At 27.9% G+C, this 24,071-nt stretch overlaps 1 protein-coding gene across 1 annotated transcript in view; it reads left to right on the plus strand.

Annotated features, from left to right (window-relative positions):
- Nucleotides 1–5,858: 5,858 nt before the first annotated feature.
- Nucleotides 5,859–24,071, plus strand: part of LOC111633645 (G-protein-signaling modulator 2-like) — a 57,203-nt gene continuing 38,990 nt past the window's right edge. Inside the window, exons 1-3 of the mRNA XM_023378251.1 lie at nt 5,859–5,876; nt 15,464–15,693; nt 15,801–15,936. Coding sequence (XP_023234019.1) covers nt 5,874–5,876; nt 15,464–15,693; nt 15,801–15,936 — 369 coding nt within the window. The 5' untranslated portion in view covers nt 5,859–5,873. The remainder of the gene's footprint in view (nt 5,877–15,463; nt 15,694–15,800; nt 15,937–24,071) is intronic.

Raw genomic sequence — 24,071 nt, forward strand, 5'->3', positions numbered from 1 at the left:
TGATTCTTCTACCTACACTTCGTATAAAGTTAGGACTTTTCAAAAACTTTGTCAAGCAATGAATGTAAACAATGCTGGATTTCATTATTTAAAGGAAAAATTTCCTCGTATAAGTGATGCTAAATCAAAAGCTGGAATTTTCATGGGTCCACAAATAAGACTTTCATTAAAGATGATAAATTTGAAAGCTTGTTAAGCGCAGTTGAAAAATCAGCATGGAAATTATTAAAAGATGTTGCACAAAATTTCTTGGATAATCACAAAGCTCCAAATTACTGCACAATTTTGAATGGGCTCTTACAATCTTACAAAGATATGAGATGTAATATGTCCCTCAGAATGCATTTCTTGGATTTCTTCCCTGACAATTTAGGTGCTGTCAGTGACGAACATGGGGAGCGTTTCCATCAAGACGTCGCTATAGTGGAAAAGAGGTATTAGGGCCAGTGGAATTCGATAATGCTTGCCGATTGCTGTTGGATACTCAAGAGGGATTTTCCAAATGCCAAACATAGAAGCCATCTTGAATATCTCGCCATTTTTGACAAGATAAATAAATATGTATGTTGTCTAAATAAATATACAGTATTTTACATTATTTAAACTGGCTATTACAAAAAAAAACAAAAAACAGACTTGATGGAGAAAAACTGTTTATATATTTGAAAACATCATAAAAAATTCTATTAGGATCAGACATTTTCATTTGTGTGCAAAAAAAAAAAAACTTTTATTTTGTTCCCCAGTGTTATTTAGACAATGGTAAGGTGTACGCAAATATATTTTGCAATCTAAATAAAGATATTATAAAACAAAATTCACACAACGGATTATTCAGCATGGCCAGCCCGTCCTGGCGAGGTGCGAACCCACGACCGAACTTCCAAGATTCAAAAAGGAGAACCGCTCGGCCACTGGTAGGCCAAGAAATTAATGCATTGGCATAATTGAACAAATACACAATTTATTCAATACCCTTAAGAGACACGTTGTCCTTGTGCATAATATTGATAAACATATACCGAATACTAAAAGACAAAAACTTTGCCAAGTTTACCCGACTAGGCGAATGGAACGTCATGAAACTATAGTGACCATGGTGAAATTATATGATGCGGTGATTCAGTTTTGAAATAATGGAACAAGTCATTTCTTGAAAAGACAAAGATTCGTCCTCTAAGGCGAAACTTTGAAGTTTTCGGGTTTTCTCCTCGTCTGTAACGCCTGAATAGAGGCTAGTTAGGGTGCGATTATGCAGACGCGAGCGAGAAGAGGTGATGACGTTTCACGCTCTCCGTTTCTCGCTCTCCGTTTCTCGCTCTCGTCTGTGTGGTCGTAATAAACAGAGAGAGTGAAACGTCATCACCTCTTCTTCTGCCACATATTCTCGTTCGCTCGAGTATGCATAATCCCATCCTTACTCTTAAACAGTCTTTCCGGAAGGCATCCTCCTAGGCAGATCGTCCAAGTGTTGCGTTGCCATAACTAAACAAACAAAAGTAACCCCGATTGGATTTCAAAGATTATGATCAGCTTATCTATATTCTTCAGCTTCGGTAATTAACGGTAAGCCATAAATCTCCTATGCCTTATTGCAATCGATACGTATTTAAATAAATGTACTTAAACAAAATTGTTAAAACCGATAATTGCTTGGCGGCCAACCTAGCAATTATTGAATTGTTAAATTCGGTGTGCGGATCAGCGATGCTGCTGAAGCGATACAATTGCTAGTGAAGGTCTTTTAACAATGCACGCTGTAAATCTAAAATGGTGGATGTCGGAGCATCTATTAGAATGTTTCGCGAATTATTAATTCCAAACATTTTAAAAGAATTGATTTCTGTGATGTTTTGGATACAAAATTAATGATTTAAATTTAGTGTATGCAGTAGAGGTGGGTAATCTCGGTCGGAACTACGAGGAACAATTCCACACCGAGTATCGAGACAGTTCCGGTTGGAACTACTAACGCATTCTTCATTCAGTACTTTCACAAATACGGTTTTCCACGGAACGATGAATTCTTTATCTGAATTTTAACTCGAACAATGAAAATGTTCCACGGATTTTTAGGTATAATCAAATTAGTTTAGAGTATTTTAAATTTACACAGCTATTTTAAAAATGTATATTTTTATTAGAGTTCGTAATTATTTGTTTTATTAGTAACCAACAGATATATTCGGCATTCGGTTATTTTAGCTTACAATTGTTATGTTTATCGCGAAAAATTGATGAGATCAAATTATGAGAAGAGTGGTGTGTCCGGATATCACGATATTCTATATTTTCCTCCTAGTCCCAGAGACTAAGCCTGCAAAATTACATGCAGATCGGACAAAGGGTTCAGGAGTTAATAAGGCGGGATGAAATCAGGGGAAGGATAAGGTATCCAGGTTTCGTGGTAGTATATATTTTCCTCAGATTCTGAGTTAAACATGAATAATTTGGAGCAGATCGACCAAAAAACAAAGAATAGAGAGACAAGCATTTTATATGTTGTATAAAACAGACGAGGGGCTGTCTAGTCCAAGAGACTAAGCAACTCCGACGTTACGTAATGATTCCGAGGAACCGTCTAGTCCAATTGTTTCGATGCTGTCTAGCTTAACGATTGGAACCGTTCCGTCGGAACAGTCCGCACTCGAATCAGTTCCAATAGTTCCATCGGTGAAACTGGATTTTTCACCTCTAGTATGCAGTTTTCTTCCTGCAACATAAAGTAGATAATTAAACATTTTCAATATAAGTTTTGTCAAATCTGATTTTCTTTTACTAATGGGTATTTTAAAAGAAAAATAGGTACAAACAGAATATCCATTCATGGTGATCAATGCCTTATAGTCATCCACTGGAAGACGGCCGGATGGCCGAGCGGTCAAGGTGGCAGTCCACCGCTCTGGGGAACCCGGGATCGAACGGGTCTCCCAGTGCGAGTCCTCTTTCCGCCCGGGTGGAAAAATCCTCAGGAATTTTTCGGGGGTTTATCCGACCGGATATGTTGGTCTCCGTCCCTTACCATTCGGTCGCCCCATTGTGGGCCTGGTCGAAACCATAATGGGCTTGCTAAAAGAGGCCCTCTTATTGCTCACAGGGCGGAAAGAGTTAATTAATTTAAAAAGTCATCCACGGAAAGTACTAACGACTGCTAGATATTTTGCTAAATTATATAATACTTTTAAAGACTGCTCTAAAGAAAAGAATAAATATTATAATGTTAGGTTTTTATTGCATTTACCGGTTGCATATAAGCCCAGAAAATTACTATATTCACTTAAGCAAGCATGTGGTACACCATAATTTTCTACAAAGTAAAGCCACTTGTTGTCACTAGTGCTTCTATTATGGCCACATTTTTTATTTCATTATTTTGAACTTCCCGCCACGAATTTTACACATCACTGTTTGACAACTGACACATCAGTGACATTTTTAACCTATCGAAACTCGTGTGTCTCGCGGCCACACGTGTGTGTTTTAACCGATCGCTGGAGTTGGTAGGTTGTTGGCTGTAGATATGAGTGTTTTAAACGTTTTTTGACGTTTAAAACACACATAACAATGGACATGCACGTACCCCTGCTGCACCTGCGAGTTTTAAACTTCTTTAGACAGAACATTAGAAGCATGTCACCACATGTGTTATTGTGTCTATCTCTTTGAAGATTTTATCATAATTTTCTGTTTACTTATAATGTGAAAATAATATAAAAAAACGTTATTTTATAAATATTACTTGACATTGCAAAATAAGAATAATTTAAATGGCAAACTACGCGATAGCGTGCAAATAAAAAGCATTTACTAATAGACATAAAAAATTGAGTAAAAATACAAGGATTTTACGAGAAATGACTAGAAAGCAATTTTCCATTTGAATGATAATTTTCGAGAAAAACTCAATCAAGTAGAAATAACAATTTGAAAATAGAATCGTTTTCTGCCTAAATTCACTCGTTTATGGAACTGAACATAAATACTACTTTGCCAACTTCCTTTTTTATTTTTTATTTTAACCATACGATTCTATTCAAATCTCATATTTTTGACCAAATATTAGTATTCAAGGTAAAGGTCAAGGGGCTCGCAACTCACTAAGAAAAAAAAAAAACAATTGCGTTGAAGATATTTAAGGTTAAGATGTTATCCTGCCGCTCTTGGCAGTGGCGGATACAAGGCGAGGGCTACTGGATCTTAAACCCTCTCTATTGATACCAAAAGATTAAAACTTACGTTACTTTTTATAAACATTTGGGATGACAAATATGGTTAATCGGGCCATTCGTAATACAATAGCCCTGTACTGTATATATTAATAAAAGGTACTTTTTAATTATTGAAATATTTAAAATTTTTGAGTTAGTCCTTCTTCGGGTACTTTCGGATTGGCCCTGGGAAACTCGGGAACGAATCCAGAATGGTAAAAAAACACTCCAGGAATTATTCGGAAGTGATCCGTCCCGTCTCTCGTTACCGGTTGCCCCATTTTGGGCCTGGCTGATTCCAAGATGGGCTGGTTAAATGGTCCTTTTAGTGCTCACAAGACGGAAAAAGTAATTTAAAAAAAAGGACAGAATTTCTATTTCCGGGAAACCTTATAAAGCATAGAAAACAGTCTGTAAGTAGAAAAGGACCGACGGACTTTCTTGTCTGTTAGTCTCCATTTTTAAAATTCTTTAGTAATTTGATTTACTGTATTTATTAAAATTTAATTTTGGTTAATCAATAGACAGTTTAAAAATATTTAAAAAATAAAAGAAAATTTTTAATTTTATTAATTAATTAAAAAATTTACGATTTTTAAAATACACAAAAAGTTTCACTTCCTAATAAAAAACTAGCGACCTCTATACTAATTCTACTTTTAGTATATAAAATGATTCTATCACCTTTTACCAGAATACAAATAGAGATTGTTTTATTTTAAAATAAAATACGAATTAATTATTTATTAATTAAAAAAATAACTTATAATTTAATAATAATAATAATAATAACAACAACAACAACAGTAGTATATGATAATCCGGCAACACCGGTAATCAGTAGAAGCAGCTGCTGCTATGTTTCTGTCTAACGGTTTTTGCAACGATTTCTATGAAATCATCTAAAGAAAAATAATAGAATAATATTTGTTTATTTTTAATTTTTTTTTCGAGGAATATAAGGTAAGAAACTATTCGCTTATTCCTCAAAGTAATCAATGTTAGAAAGTAATTATACCAGTAATTACTGAACATTTCAAAAACTTATTTTTAATGGAAATTATATATTCTAGATAATTCTATAATGATTAATTTCTTACGTACGCGAATATGAAACATGATATTTCAACAGGAACATATTTAAAACGTTACACTTCCTGTTAAAGTTGGGTGTGCGATTTAAAACCTTGATTAAATTACAAATGGATGCTGAAGTTAATCTGGCATTTATGATTAATATATAGCCTTGTGTTATTTAAAACATAAAAATATATAAAATTAATTGTATATTATATAAGATGCTACATTGATTTACAACTATAATAAATGATTAAATGTTATCATGATGATGATGATGATGATAACATGATGTAATGAATTAAAGTATACACATAAACTTATTTACTTTTTAATTCACATTTTATTATATTCACAAATCTTTAATTAGTTGTTGTTAATGCGAAGGAAATTACAGTTTAGTTTGTTTCCTATTATTCAAGTTAAATGTCAAAAAAAAAAAAAAAATAGTAATATTTATTGTTTTGACGTTTAAAATATGAAGGTTTTTTTTCAGCTAGTTAATTTTTAACACTGAATTTTACAAATGTTTATAATTATTTACGTGCAATTTTATTGTGAAGCAATATTATAAAGATTCTTTACGCGATGGTAAGTGTTTATCTGTAGTAGTATTTGGTGCTTTTTTTTGTTTTTTAGTAAGTATAAATATAAAATTTGACGAACAATAACCAGTTTTATTGACGAGTGTCGAAATCGTTTCTCGATATATACATGCTCTTATACTACGTACGGTTATTTTAAATGTCTTGTTATGATATTCCTATTAATTAATGTAATTAGGAAAATCAATTTATAAATTAGCAGTTGTAAATCTTGATGCTTAATTTGCTTGATAATCATAGTAACTTTGAAATGAAGTAGCTAAAGCTTATTTAAATTGTAATTATAAATATTGATATACTTTTCAATAAGTCTATAAATATAACTATAAATCTTTCCAAATTTATTTGCTGCATTTATTTTTTATGGTTATAAAAATGTGCGTATAGAAAAAAAGCCTGATAAAATTTTAGTCTAAGTGGATAAAGTAATGCAAATTTTATGTCGTATTTGTATTGTTATTAAATATTAGTCAAAGCATTAACTTTATTTAAAAAGTAAGAATAATAATAAATAATAATAATAATAAATATGATATATTGATAACTGTTATTTTTAAAAAATATGGAGAAATAATTTTATGCATTGTATTAGTAATTAAAAATTATGTTGATTCATCATGAGTTTACAAATCATTTGTTAATAGAATGGTTTTTTTAGAGCAATATTATTATGCTTCACTTAATTACAATAATTTGAATATGCTTCTGAATATATTTGTTCTTTTTCCATAATAATAAATCAAATCACAGAGATTTTTCATTTAAAAAATTCAATTTGTTGTTCTATATTGTAATTTTTCTTAGTTGATAAATATTGAAATTCATGTTTGTAATTCCAGTCTTAATCAAGTTTAAAAGAAAATAAAATTGATCATTGTTTTTAAATTTTTTAAATAAATGATATAAAAAAGAATACTTTGGAGATAAGTTTAAGAGAATCTAAATTATTAAATTACATTAGTATAGTAAAGAGAATCAGCTGTATTGGATTGAATTAAAATGTATTAGAATGTATAAAATGAGCTTTAAAACATGATCCTTTTTGTTACGCGCAAGCTATCATATCCTTTTTCTAAGTTTGAACACAGTCAATATGAATAAGCACACTTAATATAAAAACATTGATTGTTTTTTAAAACCAAATTTAATCAGATGATTTGCCACTGATTTTACAGACACAAGTGTTTATTAACTTTAATATAAGTGGAACAAAACTAGAACTAAGATTTTAATTTTAGCATTGCACTTTTTATGTAGTCTTAAATCTTGGAATAAGCTGAATTTATCCATTACAGTGAAGCAGTTACCGCCATGTTGTTCTTATCTGTGCACACATCATATCTATGCTTGTGCAGTTTTTATGCAAAGTTCCTATTTGTATAACCCACATGGGCTATATCCAACCTCAAATTGACATTTCCAGCTGGTGTATTGTTTAATTCATATTTATGTTGATGACCTGTATACATTAAGAGTTGACTATGTTTGGAATGCTTGTTCTTAATCTTGATTTTTTTTTAAACATTTGAATGAGTGCAGTCTAAAAAGTTTAATCCTGAGGATAATCTATGGACTAGACTGAAAAATTTACAGTATTTTTTCCCCCACGCTCTTGTTTATTTGGTGTGTGAATATATAGTATCCAATAGCATGTATTACAAAAACAAAATGCTCAAAACCTGATAAATTTGTAAGGCCAAACAACCATTGGATTACATTGGGCTACTTTTATGTGATTATATTTAATTAATTACTAAATAATTTGTTACTAAAGGGAGGTGTTGGATGCCATCTCTTATTAAATTTAATAATTATAATTAATCATTTGTTGTGAAACCATGTTGTACTAGATTTTCTTTAGAAGTGTTGAACACGAGATCGCATTATTAACCAATTACATGGCTTCTTTTCCACCTTTATTTAGTTAATTTGTTTAGTTCAACTAAACAAATCAACTAAATAAAGGTGGAAAAGAAGCCATGTAATTGGTTAATAACACGATCTCATGTTCAACACTTCTAATTATAATTAAATTAGAATTAGATAAAATATTTATTAAATAATGTATAATATTTTGGAAGAAAAGACTAAGAAATGGTGCCTAATGCATCCCTCTAGTGACAAATTATTTAGTAATTAAATATAATTACAGAAAAGTAGCTCAATATAATCCAGTGATTGTTTGGCTTTTTTTATTATAAAATAATTTATGTTAACTTTTGTCAATTAATTTCACTATGAGACAAATCATCCATATTAAAATATAACAACAAATGATACAAAAAATGTGACTTAATTCACTAAGACATAGAAAAATCCTTAAAAGTGTTCTCATATAAATCTTTTATATTTATAATTTTTAGTCTGAGAGAGAGATCTGTTTTGTCCAAGTTTTCAGTTATACAAGAAAGCATTGTTGTACATTACTATGGATAATCAAAATTATACTGTATTCAATAATAATGCTTTTAAGATACCATTCTTTAAATAATTAGGTTTTAGTAAAAATTCAATAATTATCATCATAACTGTTGAATTTATGATTATACTGCTTATTTTTCTTTAAATTGTTGCATACTGTATAATGTTTATTCTGTTGCAGGAAAATTTATTACTGTGTGTGTGTGATATGCATGCAAGATGATTCATGAAAAGTTTCATCCATAGTTAAAAAGCAGAAAGTGTCATAGAACATGATTTTATTCGTAATACTTAATGATCATAAAATACACTTCACACAAGGTTTAAATTAGTAGCTATAAGTTATTGAAAGTACTAGCGAGTACGTCTAAAATCTGAAAAGTTGCAATTTGTAATGCTGCAACACTGAAGTGTTAATTACTTTATTTTATTCGTAATACGTTAGTTACTCTAGTTGTTTTGAATTCTAAGATGAAGACAGTTTTGAACAAGATGAAATGAATCAATAAAAAATGCATAATCAAATGCAGGAAAGTATTTATTGATGAAATCACAAGTGTTGTATAATATTTAGAGATTTTCAAAGATTTCTCCTTGCACTTAATGTCCATTTTTGGCAGGCTTGTGAAGTTCACACATTGCATTTCTGATTTTGGTATAGGTATCCCTACTAAGTGCTCTGGTGTTTACATTTTTGTTGTGTAAACAAGACATTTCTCCATCTGTAAATAAAAAAATTAGCAATTAGATCAAGTGTTTGGCTTTTTAGGAAAAAGTTTGAAACTATTGAGAATTGGACCCATGTTTGCAAGACTTTTCTGCTCAAGATGTTCTCAAAGTTGGCTTCTTGAATAATAAGTTGGCAATTGAATAATAGAGAAAGCATTTACTTTCCTGACTGGTATGTATATTTCAAGGAATTAATGGAATCGTGTCAAATTTGACCTTCCAGTTTTTGCAAATCTTGATGTTTTGAGACACCCTGAACCCATAAAGGGGATAAAATTTTGTGTGTATGTGTTAGCATCTATTTTATTTAGTATCTCAGGATGAGGGTAAAGATTTGAAAATGAAATTTGGCATGAAAACTTGTATATAAGGAGCATTGATGCTATTAAATTTTTGTAGTTAATGCTTAAAGAAATGGGGAGATAGAGGGGTCATGTAAAATATCTCAGGTGGCATCAGACTTAATGAAAATTTTATTCATTGTTGGCATTTACAATTTCTTATATGACTCATCTCTACCTTAAAATTAAGCCTTTTATCTTTTTATAATAATTAATAATATATAATTTGTTTTAATAAAATCTCATAACATATGGTGTCACACAATTTTATTTTAAGTAATTATTAGCTGAAATAAACAAATTAAACTATGGATCTAGTAGATTTAGATTTTATCCTAGGAAATTTTTCTACAAGGAGAGGCAAGCTTGGAGCAACATAACTTTTGGTGAATGGAGTTTGACAAAAGAGGAATTTTTTACAAAGAAGACTAGAGTTTTTTGTAAATTTATGAAATTGTTATTCTCTCAATATTTGTCTTTTTTCAAATATCTCTCAAGAAGATGCCTGTCAAACAGTTTCTTTGTTAGCTTCAGTATAAAAGACATCAGTCTAATTAGATAAATATATTATCCAACCATAATTTTTCTCATATTTGTAATTTAAAATCTAAACTGATTGATATTTTTGGTCAGATTTAAGAATCAACATTTGGAATAAAGATACATAGCCAATTACAAGCTGTTACAATAAAGAATAGTTCAGTATATAAAATGAGCTGAAATACTAAAATATCATGAAGTTCATTTGATTTACAAGAATTAAAAGAATTAAAATTTATCAATTTGATCTTGTAGTAGTAAATGTTAGTTTTTCTGTGTTTTGGATAGGTTTACTTAGTCTGAGCCAAACTGTTAAGAAGTTCATTTGTTTCAAAAGTTAGTGATTCTTGATTGGATAATTTGTACTTATTAAAGTAGATACTCATAACAACTCTTTGATAAAAAAAAAAAGTATAAATGCAAGTTTAAATGTTCTGTGTCACTAAACAGCAGCTTAAATAATAAATTAAATTTGTCAAAAAATGAACATAACTTTTGTAAGCAAAAATATAATAATTTACCAGTTGCATGAGAAATATAGTAAAAGCTTGATATAACAGACCATCACAGAACTAAAGAAATTGGTGTATTGTAATGAAAGTCCATTTTATTGTGATACAATAGAATCATGTTCAAATGGATCTTGATAATTCACCTGGAGAAAATATATGCAGTTTGCAGATGTTTTCTCCAGATCCAAATGCTAGATCAATGTATTTTTACCTCATTTCAGCAGATCTGTTGCCATGAATACAGTATTATCAACTTGTCCATCACCATATATCAATATTGTGGACAAAATTTCAGCTATAAAGTAAGCCAGATTATTATTAAACTTGTAAAACAATTACTTTTATTCATCAATTTATGATGATGATTTAGTTGCAACATGTAAATGAATAGATTCTCATGTTAAAATATACAATGAACAGTATGAATGAGGAAACAATAATTATGGTGAATAAAATAGTAGCAAGAGTATTCAGTATAATGATCTATTATGTTTTTTTACATCATAACTTGAGAATAACTCTCAAAACTTGTTCACTCAGTGGACTGAATGAGTTTTGAGTGTGCCTAAGACTTTTGCTTTCAAGTTGTCTTGAGAGACAGCTGGATTTCTGAATGACATTTGTTGAGATACTTCCTTTAATCAACTTGAATTCTGCCGAAAATGATAGTAGTACTCCTAGCCATTTTTGTGTTAGTTTTTCTTTGACTTTTTGTAAAATTTTACTTTTACTTATATGGACCAAACAAATTTTGGGATGCATGACTTCAATTATTATAGAAGTATGGAACAAAATATGACATTTAAAAATATGAAATAGTTGATTCTTTATTTCATTATAATTTAGAAATACCTTTTTATTAATACAGTTTAAATATTTTCATTGTATTTTCTGTTTTCTCTGATCTGAAATCTAAATTGTATTGTTTCTTAGTGTAAGTAAAAAAATCCATATATCAAAATTAAAACTTTTATTTAATATTATAATTGTAATGAAGTAATTTAAAACTAATACAAAAACGTCTAAATGCTTTTTGATGTACTATGAAAACATTTTTGACATTCTTCAGAAGTATTAGCATAGATTTATTTTTCTAAAATACATTTTTTACTTTAGATATTTTAGTGTGATAGTTTTAATCCTTACCGTTGAAGTTAGTTACAGTGTAGCTTACAGTAAAAAATTTCTTAAAGCAATAGTGTTATCTTGAAACTTGTAAGAAAAATTTATATAATTATTAATATACAAATTATATATAAATTGTATACTTATATATTATAATAATATGTAAGATCACTATAGGAATTGCACATACCAAAATTATCAGAGTTTAGTGATATATAAGATGATTGGTGAGTATATTTGAAAATATCTTTAATTTAATGATTGCAATATTATATAAATAATGTTGTAAGACAGTCTGAATTGACATTTTCTGTATAGAACTTTAAAATGAAGTAAAAGATTATTGTATCACTAAATTTAACAAGTTATATTTTGATGACCTAAAGATAAGTTCAAATGTTTAGGTTTAAAAAAATGAAATTATTGACATTTTAATGTAATAATAATAGATATTCTTCTTCAAATTTTAAAGAAAATATAATCAGCAATTTTATAGACAAATTTCAGTAAGGTTTTTAAATTTTTATTATATTGATGTATACACTGTGTTGACAAAGTATTGGGCCACACATTAGAGGTGATGAATGTAACTTTTATTAACATTTTTTCAATATGGATTTGGACCATCTTTGGCTTGAATCATTGCAGCAACCTTTCTAGGCATACTTTTGACAAAATTTTAATAGATGTATAGAGGGATGCATCTCCATTCCTTGTGGAGAACTATGGATAGTGATACAACAGACAATGGGCATGTATGTATGATATTCTACTTCATCCTGGGTCTAGATACTCAATGCAGTTAAGATCTGAATTTGGGCTGGCCAATCCAGCTTGTTGACATTCTGCTCTACAATCCACACTAATTGCTGTATGGTGTGATGCTCAAGTCAGAGCCATACAAAGTACAGGTATACCTCGCCTTACGTCGGTAATTGGTTCCAGGAGAACGACTTAAGTCGAAAAACGACGTAAGTCGAATTTACTTGTTTCCAAATCTACTTGTCACTAGGCTAAACTATAAATTGCCAATTCTGGTTCTGTATTTTATTTATTAATGCATTTTTAATAATCTATGGTTAATAAGGATCTATTTTAAGCTTACAAACAAATAAATTTCAGTTTTTAATATAGTACAGAAAAAAGTAATCTAAATTTACGAATGCATGTACTGTAAATACAGTACTGTACATAGTTGTAAATGTATATATTTTAATATGATTTTATGTGCTTTAAATGCTTTTCTAGTGATATTACGACTTCAATATTTGTGGCAGACAGACGTAAAGTCAAATAAAATGACTTAAACTTGATTTTTATTTTTCCATATACTTTTTTGACGAACGACGTAACTCGAAACGACGTAAGTCGAGGTATACCTGTACAACAACATGGCAAGTTATGCCACGTTGTGCAGAATGTTTCTGTAGTCACCAGCATTCAGGGTAGACTTCATAGTAATTAATTAATGGCTCTAATCCTTCTTAGCAGAAAAACTTCTATGCCATAACAGAGTCTTTTCTGAACTTTATGCTGTTGGACAATGCAGTTGCATATAAATTGTCCTTCAAGCAACCACCATACTTAAACATGACCATCTGATTAAAAGATGGTATACTGCAGAGATTGCCCATCTTTTTCTGTGTAAGGGTCACATTTAAAACTTTTGAACTGATGTGGGCTGCATCAAAGAGAGAAATAAGAAAAAGAAAAATGATGGTAAATCACAATTATTTATTCATAGGCTATATGATTATAAATTAACATATTGGTCATTGCTAGTTTTAAATTAGTTTTGATGTAAGTCTGTTAGCTGATTTCTTGTTTTACTTTTTACTAAATTTATTGCAGAAAAAACTGTTCACATATATAAGTTGTAGGAAATAATGATAGAATTTTTGCTGCATACTTCCTTAAGATGGGAAATTGATATATTTATTAATATTTTGTGCAATGTGGGCCACGGGTTGCCCATCCCTGGTCTACTGCAATTCATCTGTCCACAACACCTTTAATTTATTGGCAGTCCAAGAACGATGCTCTTAGTACCCTTGCAGGCACTGCTGTTCATTTACAGCTGTGATGGCTGCACACTGTATGGATGGTTCCAGTGCTAATGGATTTTCCAATAACTTGTAAGATCTGAACAACTATTTTGATGGACAATGAACATGATGCCTTCATACCTTGTACAAGGTATTGTTGCTCCTGTTTAATCAGTTTGAGGTCTCCCCAAATATGGCTGCACTGTATAGGAACCAGTTACTTTTCACGTCTGAATAACATTGCCGACAATGGCCTGTACTGATTGTGTGCTTGGGTGATATTCCACTACCGTCACCTGATGGAAGTCTGTCACCTTTGCCTCGCATACTATCTCAACAGTATCTGTGCCACGAGATGTCTGTATGATATTCTCTTTATACTTACTGCTTGTGGACTCCTGGATATAAATTAAAATAGTTTCATATTCTATTTGCGTGAGAGCATGGGATCAGGGAGTGTCCTAGTACTTGTTGACATAGTATATTTATCAATTACGCCAGATTTCTTGAAGGAAAATGCACAACTTATCAATAGATATTATCCGTACATTTTAATGTAATGGTACTTTCATAACAGGGATTGAATATATTATAATCTGTATATTTACTACAAAAATATTATGATTAAAATAATAGTAATTTATTATTTATGATCTTATTACATAAATTCAAAGTTTAGAAAGGCTAATATATTAAATTTTGATTTTTTTGTAGTAATGTATATTGCTGTCTAAAAGTTAAGCAATGTTTTTTAGAGAAATATGCCATAGTAAATAGACAAATTTCATCACTATTTAATAAAAAAACTGGTGTACTTAAAATATATATATATTTTTTTTTTGCGTTCTGTTTCCTGTAAAGAATTTATAAATTTTTTTTATAATTGATCATTATTAATGGGATCATACTGTATATTTGAAAGTATGTGTATGTTTCTTAATTGTTAATATAAATCGTAATGAAAGTGAATTAATATGAGAACATTTTATAAATATATCAATTTATAGATATATAGTAAACAGCAATTCTAGTTCAGTTTGTAATAGCCAAATATCTACAAGTCAGAAATTAAGCCATACTCATGCTTAACTTTTAGATATCAATATAAGCAATTTGAAGAAATTTTGAACTTCAAAACTGATAACAATTAGGATCCTTTAGAATGATTATAATTTGCTAGGAATAATGCATTGAAGAAATAGTTACAAAAGATATTATCAGAATAAATCTAAAATATATTTATCATTGCTATGAAATATATATTTGTCATAAATTTAACAGAAATTAAAATTTTAAAATATAAATTTTTAATGTTTTAATTCTGTTTATATACAGTATGTTATTGCCAATTTGAGCTAATTATTGTACAGGGTTATTCAGATTAACAAAGTTATTTTTATGAAGAACAGGACATGAAAATGGACTGCAGACATACAGTACATGTATATTAAAAAAAAAAAAATTGATAGTGAATTTATATTTATATTAAAAGTCTAATACATATTCTTTTACAAAATATTTATGTTTATAAAAAAACAATCTGATTTATTTTTGTTTTTAGAAAGAACATTTAACTGAAAAAGTAATAAAGTTTGTTGGATTAGTGAGAGTGCACTATATTTGTTTTTGTTGATAACATTCATTTGTTATTATTTCTTCAATGAACTGATTTCAACCTTTATACTTCTCTGGAATAAATATTTTTATATAAAGTTTATTCTAACATTTTGCTTTCTACATTTCAAGTTCTGTTTTGGAAATTATAAGATGGAAAATGAGCTGATCACTTGTTTATAATTTTTTTTATTTTTGTCATTAAAATCATTTAAAATATATTTTATTTAAACAACTATTCCTCAGGCCGAAATGGATCCAAATACATGTCTAGAACTTGCTTTAGAAGGTGAAAGACTATGTAAAGGTGGTGATTTCCGTAGTGGTGTTGCATTTTTTGAGGCAGCAATTCGTATAGGAACAGATGATTTAAGAACTCTTAGTGCTATTTATAGTCAGTTGGGAAATGCATATTTCTACCTTGGAGATTATGCAAAGGCAATGGAATATCATAAATGTGATCTCACTGTAGCAAGGTAAAAATATTCAATTTTTTTTTTTTTAATTTCTGTTTGTTCATTAATTTTAGCTAAGATGAATTAATTTTTTTAAACACACAGCTAAAATTATTTTGATTTTATAGAGCTATAGGTGATGAATTAGGAGAGGCAAAGGCAAGTGGAAATTTAGGAAATACATTGAAAGTAATGGAGAAGTATGATGAAGCTATTGTTTGCTGTCAAAGACATTTGGATATATCTAGAGAATTAAATGATAAAGTAATTTTATTTAATTAAATATTTAGAACATCCTTATATTTTTTGAAACAAGAACTACATTTTATAAAGTATTAGCTCTTGTATAGATTCTTTATTAACTAAATATTTTGATTTTAAAATTTGATATCTATCAGTTATGAATAATCAATTATACTATGGTTATTTAATAAGAATTAATGTTAAAAATGTTAAAGAATAACTCTGTATTCTAGTTTAAAGTAGATATCATTTAGTCACTGCAGATATCAAAGTAGATATCATTTAGTCACTAGTTTAAAGTAGATATCATTTAGACAAAGTAGATATCAAATATATTATTTAAATCATTTTTTAATTTCTAAGTATTCATTTTTAGTACTTTGTGAATAATTATAGAAATATATTGTATAAATTAAAATAATCTCACCAATTATCTGTTTTTTTTTCACATTAGTATAAGCTATAAACATTTTAAAAATGAATTACCAAACTTTTCTAAAATATCTAATTTAATTATGCTAATTATATTAATGATCTACAAATTTGGATTGCAGATAAGCATGTTGCTGTTTGTTGGAAATTTTAATTAGTAAATTTGAATTAATTTAATAAAATATTGATATTTATGGAAAAAATTTATTCAGAGCAGTATTTGAATGTATAATTTGTTTAAATTGTACCAGCTATACATTTTATATTACAAGCAGAAACTAATATCTTTATTAATACCAAATATTGTATTAAACTAATAATGGATATCTAAATAAGTTGCTGTAAATGTAAGCCTATGGACTTACTCTTGGATACTAGACTTAATTTTGGGACTGTGCTGTCAAAAGCTGTCCACTGACATTCTCATTGGAAAGCTTTTGACACTGCAGTTTCAAGACTGTCTTGAAGTCAAAGCAAACACATCATTTAAAGTTGTATTTGGATACTAATGGGAGAGTTAGTTACCAGTGGACTCAATGAATTTGCACTGAATAGGTATAGATGATGACCAAAATGAGAAACTATTTTGAAGCTCATTTCCAATTGCCTTCGTATATATATATAAAAAGAATCAATTATAAAATGTTTTGAATCCTGTGGAATAGCTGAAAATGGATATCGTATCTGTAGGAAAAATCACTGGGTTTAGATCAGCATTCAGGTAGAATCAGGAGAATTAAAACAAAAATTATATTGAGATATAGGAAATATGATGATGAAATTGATGGATATTATGATATTTCTGAAGATTAATATAATTTTTATAAATAAAAAAGTTTTTAAAGAAAACTTTGATTTATTTTTGTCATCAGCATTTCACACTCAGATTGTTTAGTTTCTCTAATTAAGCCCAGAGCTTATTTACAGAAATATCTGCGGTATTAATTGAAATATAATACAATCATCATGGTGGTTTATGATGATGCTAATCATTAATTACTGAATTTGAAGTTTAATGGATTTTGTAGATTGAAATGCTTAGCATATTGATACTAACCACCTCAATTAGTGCTGTGTTGATAACTGATGTATCAAATTGAAACCAATACAGTGCATTCTTACTAATCTAACATATATGGAACCAGAACAGTATTCAATTGCCAGATTCTTGGAAATAAAGTGGATTCAGTAACACAAAAAAATTTGACAGCATGGAGTCAATTGTTAATGAAGCAGCAAAACATAAGTTGGACTACTGAAAGTGCTACCTTCACCAGCAATCTATATTGCCAAATTGTGAATTAAAGCTAAACCATTTTATCACTACATTTAGTGGGAGGTAGAGTATTCTTAGTGGGAAATTTTGACAGACTAATTTTTATATTTATACAGTAATATGTTATAAGATACTGTATTTTTTTTGTTAACCTTAGATGACAAGCCTAACAATCTTTAATATTGTGTCCATGCTTGGGCAATATGCTATATTTACTGAGAAAGTGTTCAAATTTAGTGGGAACTGGAGTTTGAACTAGTAGGAAGCTTGTCTATGATCCGATAATGTACAAGTCAATTAGTGTTGGACATGTCAAACTAGCAAATTGCCAGATTACTGAAATTGTAATGTATATTTTACAATATTAATATTGTAAAAATTTATTTTGGTTTACTGCATCAGTTATTGGTACAGCACTAATTTTGAGAACTTCAACAAGTCCATCCAGAATTTTTAATACTCTAGTGCTATTTTCTGATATCTGAGGAAATTATTATGTTGCAACTTGTAAAGTTGATGATTATTAATATTTGGCATTGTCAGTAAAAAAATCTGTATTTTATTGGATTCAATATTTATCTAGAATATCAATATTCTAGATAAGTACCAAATATTGATATAAATATTGTAAACATTAGTTTCAGTTTGATAGATTGGCTATTGGCACAGCACTATCAGTAATTTTCAGCACTTACTATCAAAATTTTTTATTATTGATATATTGGGAATCTCCGTATCAAATCTGATATAGATATCAAAATTTTGGTTTAGCACAACCCTAATTTCAATCTACAGACTTGTTACAGTGATAAATGACTACTATGATTATATTCTATTTAAAAATTTATACCTAGATAGTTTCCATGTGTGGTTCATATGACATAACTCATTACATTACACTTTGGAGTTGAAATTCAAATCTTGCTCCAAATGGGTTTTTTTCAGATTATCAGTAATAATTAGTAAATTTAAGTTTCTAAGAAAAGATGGCATCTACTTGTTTTCTAAATTCATAGATTTAATTTTTTGATTGTTGTAATTAGCCAAATTAATCTGGATATTTCAGCACTATTTGGAATTAATTTATTAAATATCGGCATTGTTGCTCAGTTTATATATTTTAGAAAGCTGAAATTTCAAATGATTACCGTATTGAATTCAATTTATTAATTGAAATACTTTTCAATTAAGTTTTTTTGCTTATCATTAGTAATTAAAAATTTAAAATATTTATTTGAATTTATAACAACTATTTCAATTAAAATTTGAAATATTTATTCTATATATTATTCATTAAAAAATTATTGATAATTTTTGAAATATCAATTATGGTAAATGAAAATAAAAAATGAAGTTATATTTTAGACTTGTAAAGGAAAAATGCTCAGATTCTGTTTGAATTTCAGATTTTTCAGCTATTAGAATAGTAAATTTAATCATATGTTGTGCTGTTACAACTATGAAATTAAAATTAATTTCATATATAACATTATTCTAAGTTGCTTTTGCAAATTGTTTTCCTGTTACATTAAAACAAAAGTAGCAATATTTAAAATATTTTTAGCTCAATTTGATTTATAATAAAGTTGATTCATTTTTATGATTAATAACAACACAAATGAAAATCCATATTTTGGTATTTATTTGCAATCGAAATGATTCATTCTCAGTTACGAAGATATTTTCTAAAAATTTTATGCCAATACACAAAGTTAGACCTAAAAGAAATATAAAATGAACATCAAAAAAGATACCATTAAAATATTATGCATAGATGTTTTCATAATTTCATTAAATACTGCTTAAATAATTTAATAAAACTCAATTTTTTAAAATCAAATCAAAAAGTATGGTGGTAAAAATTAATTATTATGAGTAGTAACATTAAAAAGTGAATTATTTTTATTTATTTATTTATTTTTGTTTTGTTTATTTTAGTGTACTAAAACTTTTCTAACAGTCAAATATTTTTTAATCTTATTTTCATAATAAAATTATTTTATGTAGTTATTATTTTGTTATTTGAATAATAAATTTAATTTTAAATTAATACCTTTTAGTAAAGAAATAGTTTATTTATTATTGTTAGTTTTTATTATTTGTAAATAAATATTTATTTTTTCTGAATGAAAATATACTGTATTTTTTTAATAAACAGCACCTCTAATAGTATGATAAATGTTCTGTCTATTGGAGGAAGGAAAGACTTATTATAAGCTGAAAAAATCACACATTTTATTCCACACCGAAAAACAAAACAATACCTAACACACTTGTACAATTCAATATATTGAATTACGGTATGAGTGTGTTAGGTATTATTTTGTTGTATGAATAATAATAGTGAAAAAATTACCAGATAATATTTACATTCAATTTCCGAAGAATAAAATTAATAGTTTCCCTCTGATAAACAGTGCAGTTGCAAGCTGGAAAAAAGTTATAGACAGTGTGCTATTTATTAGAATAAGTATAGTATATATAATTTTTTCAAAAATTTGCATTTATATTATTTTTTGTCTTTAATAAATTATATTCACTATAGTTCTACACAGCAAAAGAGTAGATGAGTCAGCCTGAGCTGGAAGAGTTTATGTCAGATTAAAAGGAGAGAAAGAGACATGATTAATGTGTAATATTAGAATTAAAAGTAAGTAATAAAATTTGTAAAAAAATAAAGCAATAAAATTATTTATGATAAAGATGGTATAAAAATGTTGTAGAAATGTAAAAAATAAAATAGCTGAAAGAGATCAGATTCATGTCTTTCTCCATCCCTTTCATCCGACAGATCCTTCCAGCTTAGGTTGACTCCTGTCTACTTTTTTACTGTGCAGACTATAATTTATTCTTAACCAGTTTTAATTGAAAAAAAATTAAAAATTTTGATCAACATTAAATGCACATTTAAAGAACTGCAATGTCATTAACTGCCTTAAACTTAAGGTTTTTGTTATAAAGTTATTACAAATTAAATTAGTCAGAGATCTAAATAGTAATTTCATAAAAATTAAATAAATCTCTAATTTTAATGATTACAGTACATACACATAATATTGCCTATCAATTATAATTTAAAATCTTATTTCTTTTTCATATTTATTGGCATGAAAATTAACATACAAGGAAAACAAAAACTTGGATAATTCATGTAAAACAGCGATTCCCAACCTGTGGTACGCGTACCCCTAGGGGTACGCGATAGGTTGTTTAGGGGTACAGAAAAAAGTTAGCTATTATGGCAGAAAAAATAATATATTATGTATCACAAACTAATAGTATTAAAAAATTATTAGATAAATAATGTTCCTTGCAACAATCACAACTTTATTATACATTTTTTCTTTTAGATTTTTTTTTTTTTCTTTAGTTTAAAGTTACAATATGTAAAATTAACAATACGGTTACTCACTAAATTTCTTAAATGAGGGGTACAATCTAGAGATATGACATGTCACGGGGTACAATCTAGAGATATGACATGTCACGGGGTACGCTAATGAAAAAAGGTTGGGAACCACTGATGTAAAAGAAATTTTATTGATGGATAATGCTACAGATATCATGTTTACAAATTTATAATACATATATATTGTAAAATTTACAGAATGATACATTTTATTTTTTTAAATAATAAATAGATGCTATATTATATAGTATTTATTTTACTTTATCTCAATTAAATTATTTTATAAATTTAAATATTACATTATATACAATATGACATTTTGATTTTCATCAACTTTTTCTTTATCAAAAGATGTTCTATTATTATATATCTTAGTTCATTTCTAATTGCAAGTATTTTATCTTTATTGCATTATAATAAATTACATTTGTCTTTGTATATCATCAGAGGAAATTTTGGACCCTGAGTAAAAGAGTCCAAAATTTGTTTAATTTAGACTAAATCAGATATTAGATAATAGTTAATCCTTTTAAATTATGATAGTAGTGTCATAATTCTCCATTCTCCATAGACAATTTGCCATTTCAAGTGCCTTTTTATACTGATAAATGCTATAATATACCATGTTACTATGTTGGCCCAAATATAAGTTGATTCCCAATTTTAGAATCCTCAGTTTTTGAAAAAAAATTAAGATTTGAATATAAGTTGACCCTTTTTTTTTATCAATTTTATTTGCTTACAAAAAGTCATTGAAACAATAGTTTATCAGTTTTATCTTAATCGGAATTTTTATTGTCATCATTCTCATTTCCTATTTCATTGCCATCATGGTCTTCAGTCTCCCTGAACATCATTTTCTATTCTATCCCAAGTTGTTGGTAACAAATTTTCCAAATGGATTGTTTTATGAAAAGAAATATGTGCGTTGGACACCTATATTATAAGTGACAAATTGTAACTTTTTGCTTTTTTGTCAATATCAATAAAAATGAAATTAATAAAAGTTATAGACCAGAAGTGAGATACTGTCCTTTGTCCTTGGGTATACATCACACCAGGGGAAGTAGACTTCCTTGTATATTCATGTGTTCAGAAAAGTGTACTTGAAGTCTTATGACTATCAAAAACAAAAATGAAATTTTGTATTTCATTTTCACTTGTCTTATTTTTCTTAAAACTGTTTAAAATATTTTTTATAAAGTTTAAAGCATATAATTATATTGAATATATTACAGTAGAAATGTACACTTTACAACAAAATAAATTTCATGGTAAATTTTCAATTTCCTTCCATTTTTGACAATTAATTAATTAGTAAAGACTCCTAAGAATAAAATAAAAAAGTTAGCAAAATAAAATGTTTTGTAGAAGTTACCAAAACTGACTGATTCTTTGAATATGATAAAAGAATCTGTTTAATCAATTAGTTACAATCATGCTAAACACAATTCCCATGCATAGTTTGTAGACTTCAGCATTACAGATCATAACTTGGCTGGCATTTAGCATTGTTAAACAATCAATGCATCAAATTTTTGCATCAGGGTAACCTTGTACAATATGTACCGTAGACAGTTATTGAAATTGAAGAAAACATTGAGACTCGAATATAGTTTGAGAGAGATTTTTACCTCTTTAAAACTAGGAAAAATATTGCATAATATTAGGTCAATACAGTATTTATTTAATATTAATTTGAGTTACTTTAGAAAAGTTATATGCAGTTTATTAATCTGGTAATCTGCAGCTTTATTATCAAAATAAAATTCTATTATTTTAATTTTGCTTTAATTTACTCATTGTTTAATCAGTTGTATTATTAAGAACAAAATTATACAAATTAGCAATGGTAGAAGTTAAAGATACAATGTTTCAAAAGTACTGTGTATTCTAATGTTTCTGTAAATGTAAAAAAATTTATATGAGTAAATATATTAATATATAGTGTAGTGTATGATATATAGATGTATACATATATATAGTGACAATTTTATTTGTAAAGAATATTTGTGTTGATTACAGAAATGTATATAATTGAAACTATTTTTTAAATCTGATATTAGTTAACATACTTTTTCATGTTAAATTTTTTGACTAATTTTTTGTATTAATAATTTTGTAAATAAATTCTAGTAATTTTATTTACCAGTTTTCATATATGTTATTCTAAAACATTTACAAGTAATAAACATTAAGTTCTTTTTTATGGTCTTGACAAAATCATTGAATATCTCAGATTCCTAGCAAATATTTATGTTTAGGACAGATAAATAGAAACAAATGTATGATATTACTATGTTAATATTTTAAATTGTAATTTAAAGATATAATCATACTAAATGTGGATCTTCAAATATTTTATTGTTGGATTCACAGGATGAATGTTACTCATATATTACACAAGGTATCACATATGACAACATATAAGCCAGTTTCAAGATTTTTAGCTCAAAGTTTATATTTAGACATATAGTTGCTGTGTAAGTCAATTCCACCCCAAAATATGATATTCTGTAAGTAGACTAGAACTGAAATGGGGATATAGAATGTGGTAGTCTGTAGTGAAAACATATAACAAGGATGTCATTTTCATTAAGGCACTAACTTTTACACCTTTTTTTTTTCAATATATATAGTTTGTATAAAAGGAGATGTATACAGCAGGATCTGTATAATATGTCAAGTAATCACTAAAGTTTTGTAAATTATCTTGTTAAAAATTCCATTTGAGCCAAATCAATACCACTAATAAAATATTAATAATTTGAAAAAATAACATTATACTTGAGCTATGCATACAGTATCTAGCATAGTTATATACCATGCATCAGAGATATAGGGACACACTAAAAATAAAAAAGTTTTAGTCAAAAAACAAGTAAAATCATACTCTTTCTATTTCCGACTTTGATATTAAATATTCTATATTAAGTAAATTCATCAAACATGAGTTTTTATTGGAAATGTTTATGGGCCTTCTAGAATTAAAAGTAGTGATGTATGGTACCACTTCATTTGTGATAAAGGTTCCATTGC

Source organism: Centruroides sculpturatus, unplaced genomic scaffold, assembly GCF_000671375.1.
Source record: "Centruroides sculpturatus isolate CEXI.00-Female unplaced genomic scaffold, Cexi_2.0 scaffold837, whole genome shotgun sequence".
Taxonomy (NCBI): Eukaryota; Metazoa; Arthropoda; class Arachnida; order Scorpiones; family Buthidae; genus Centruroides; species Centruroides sculpturatus.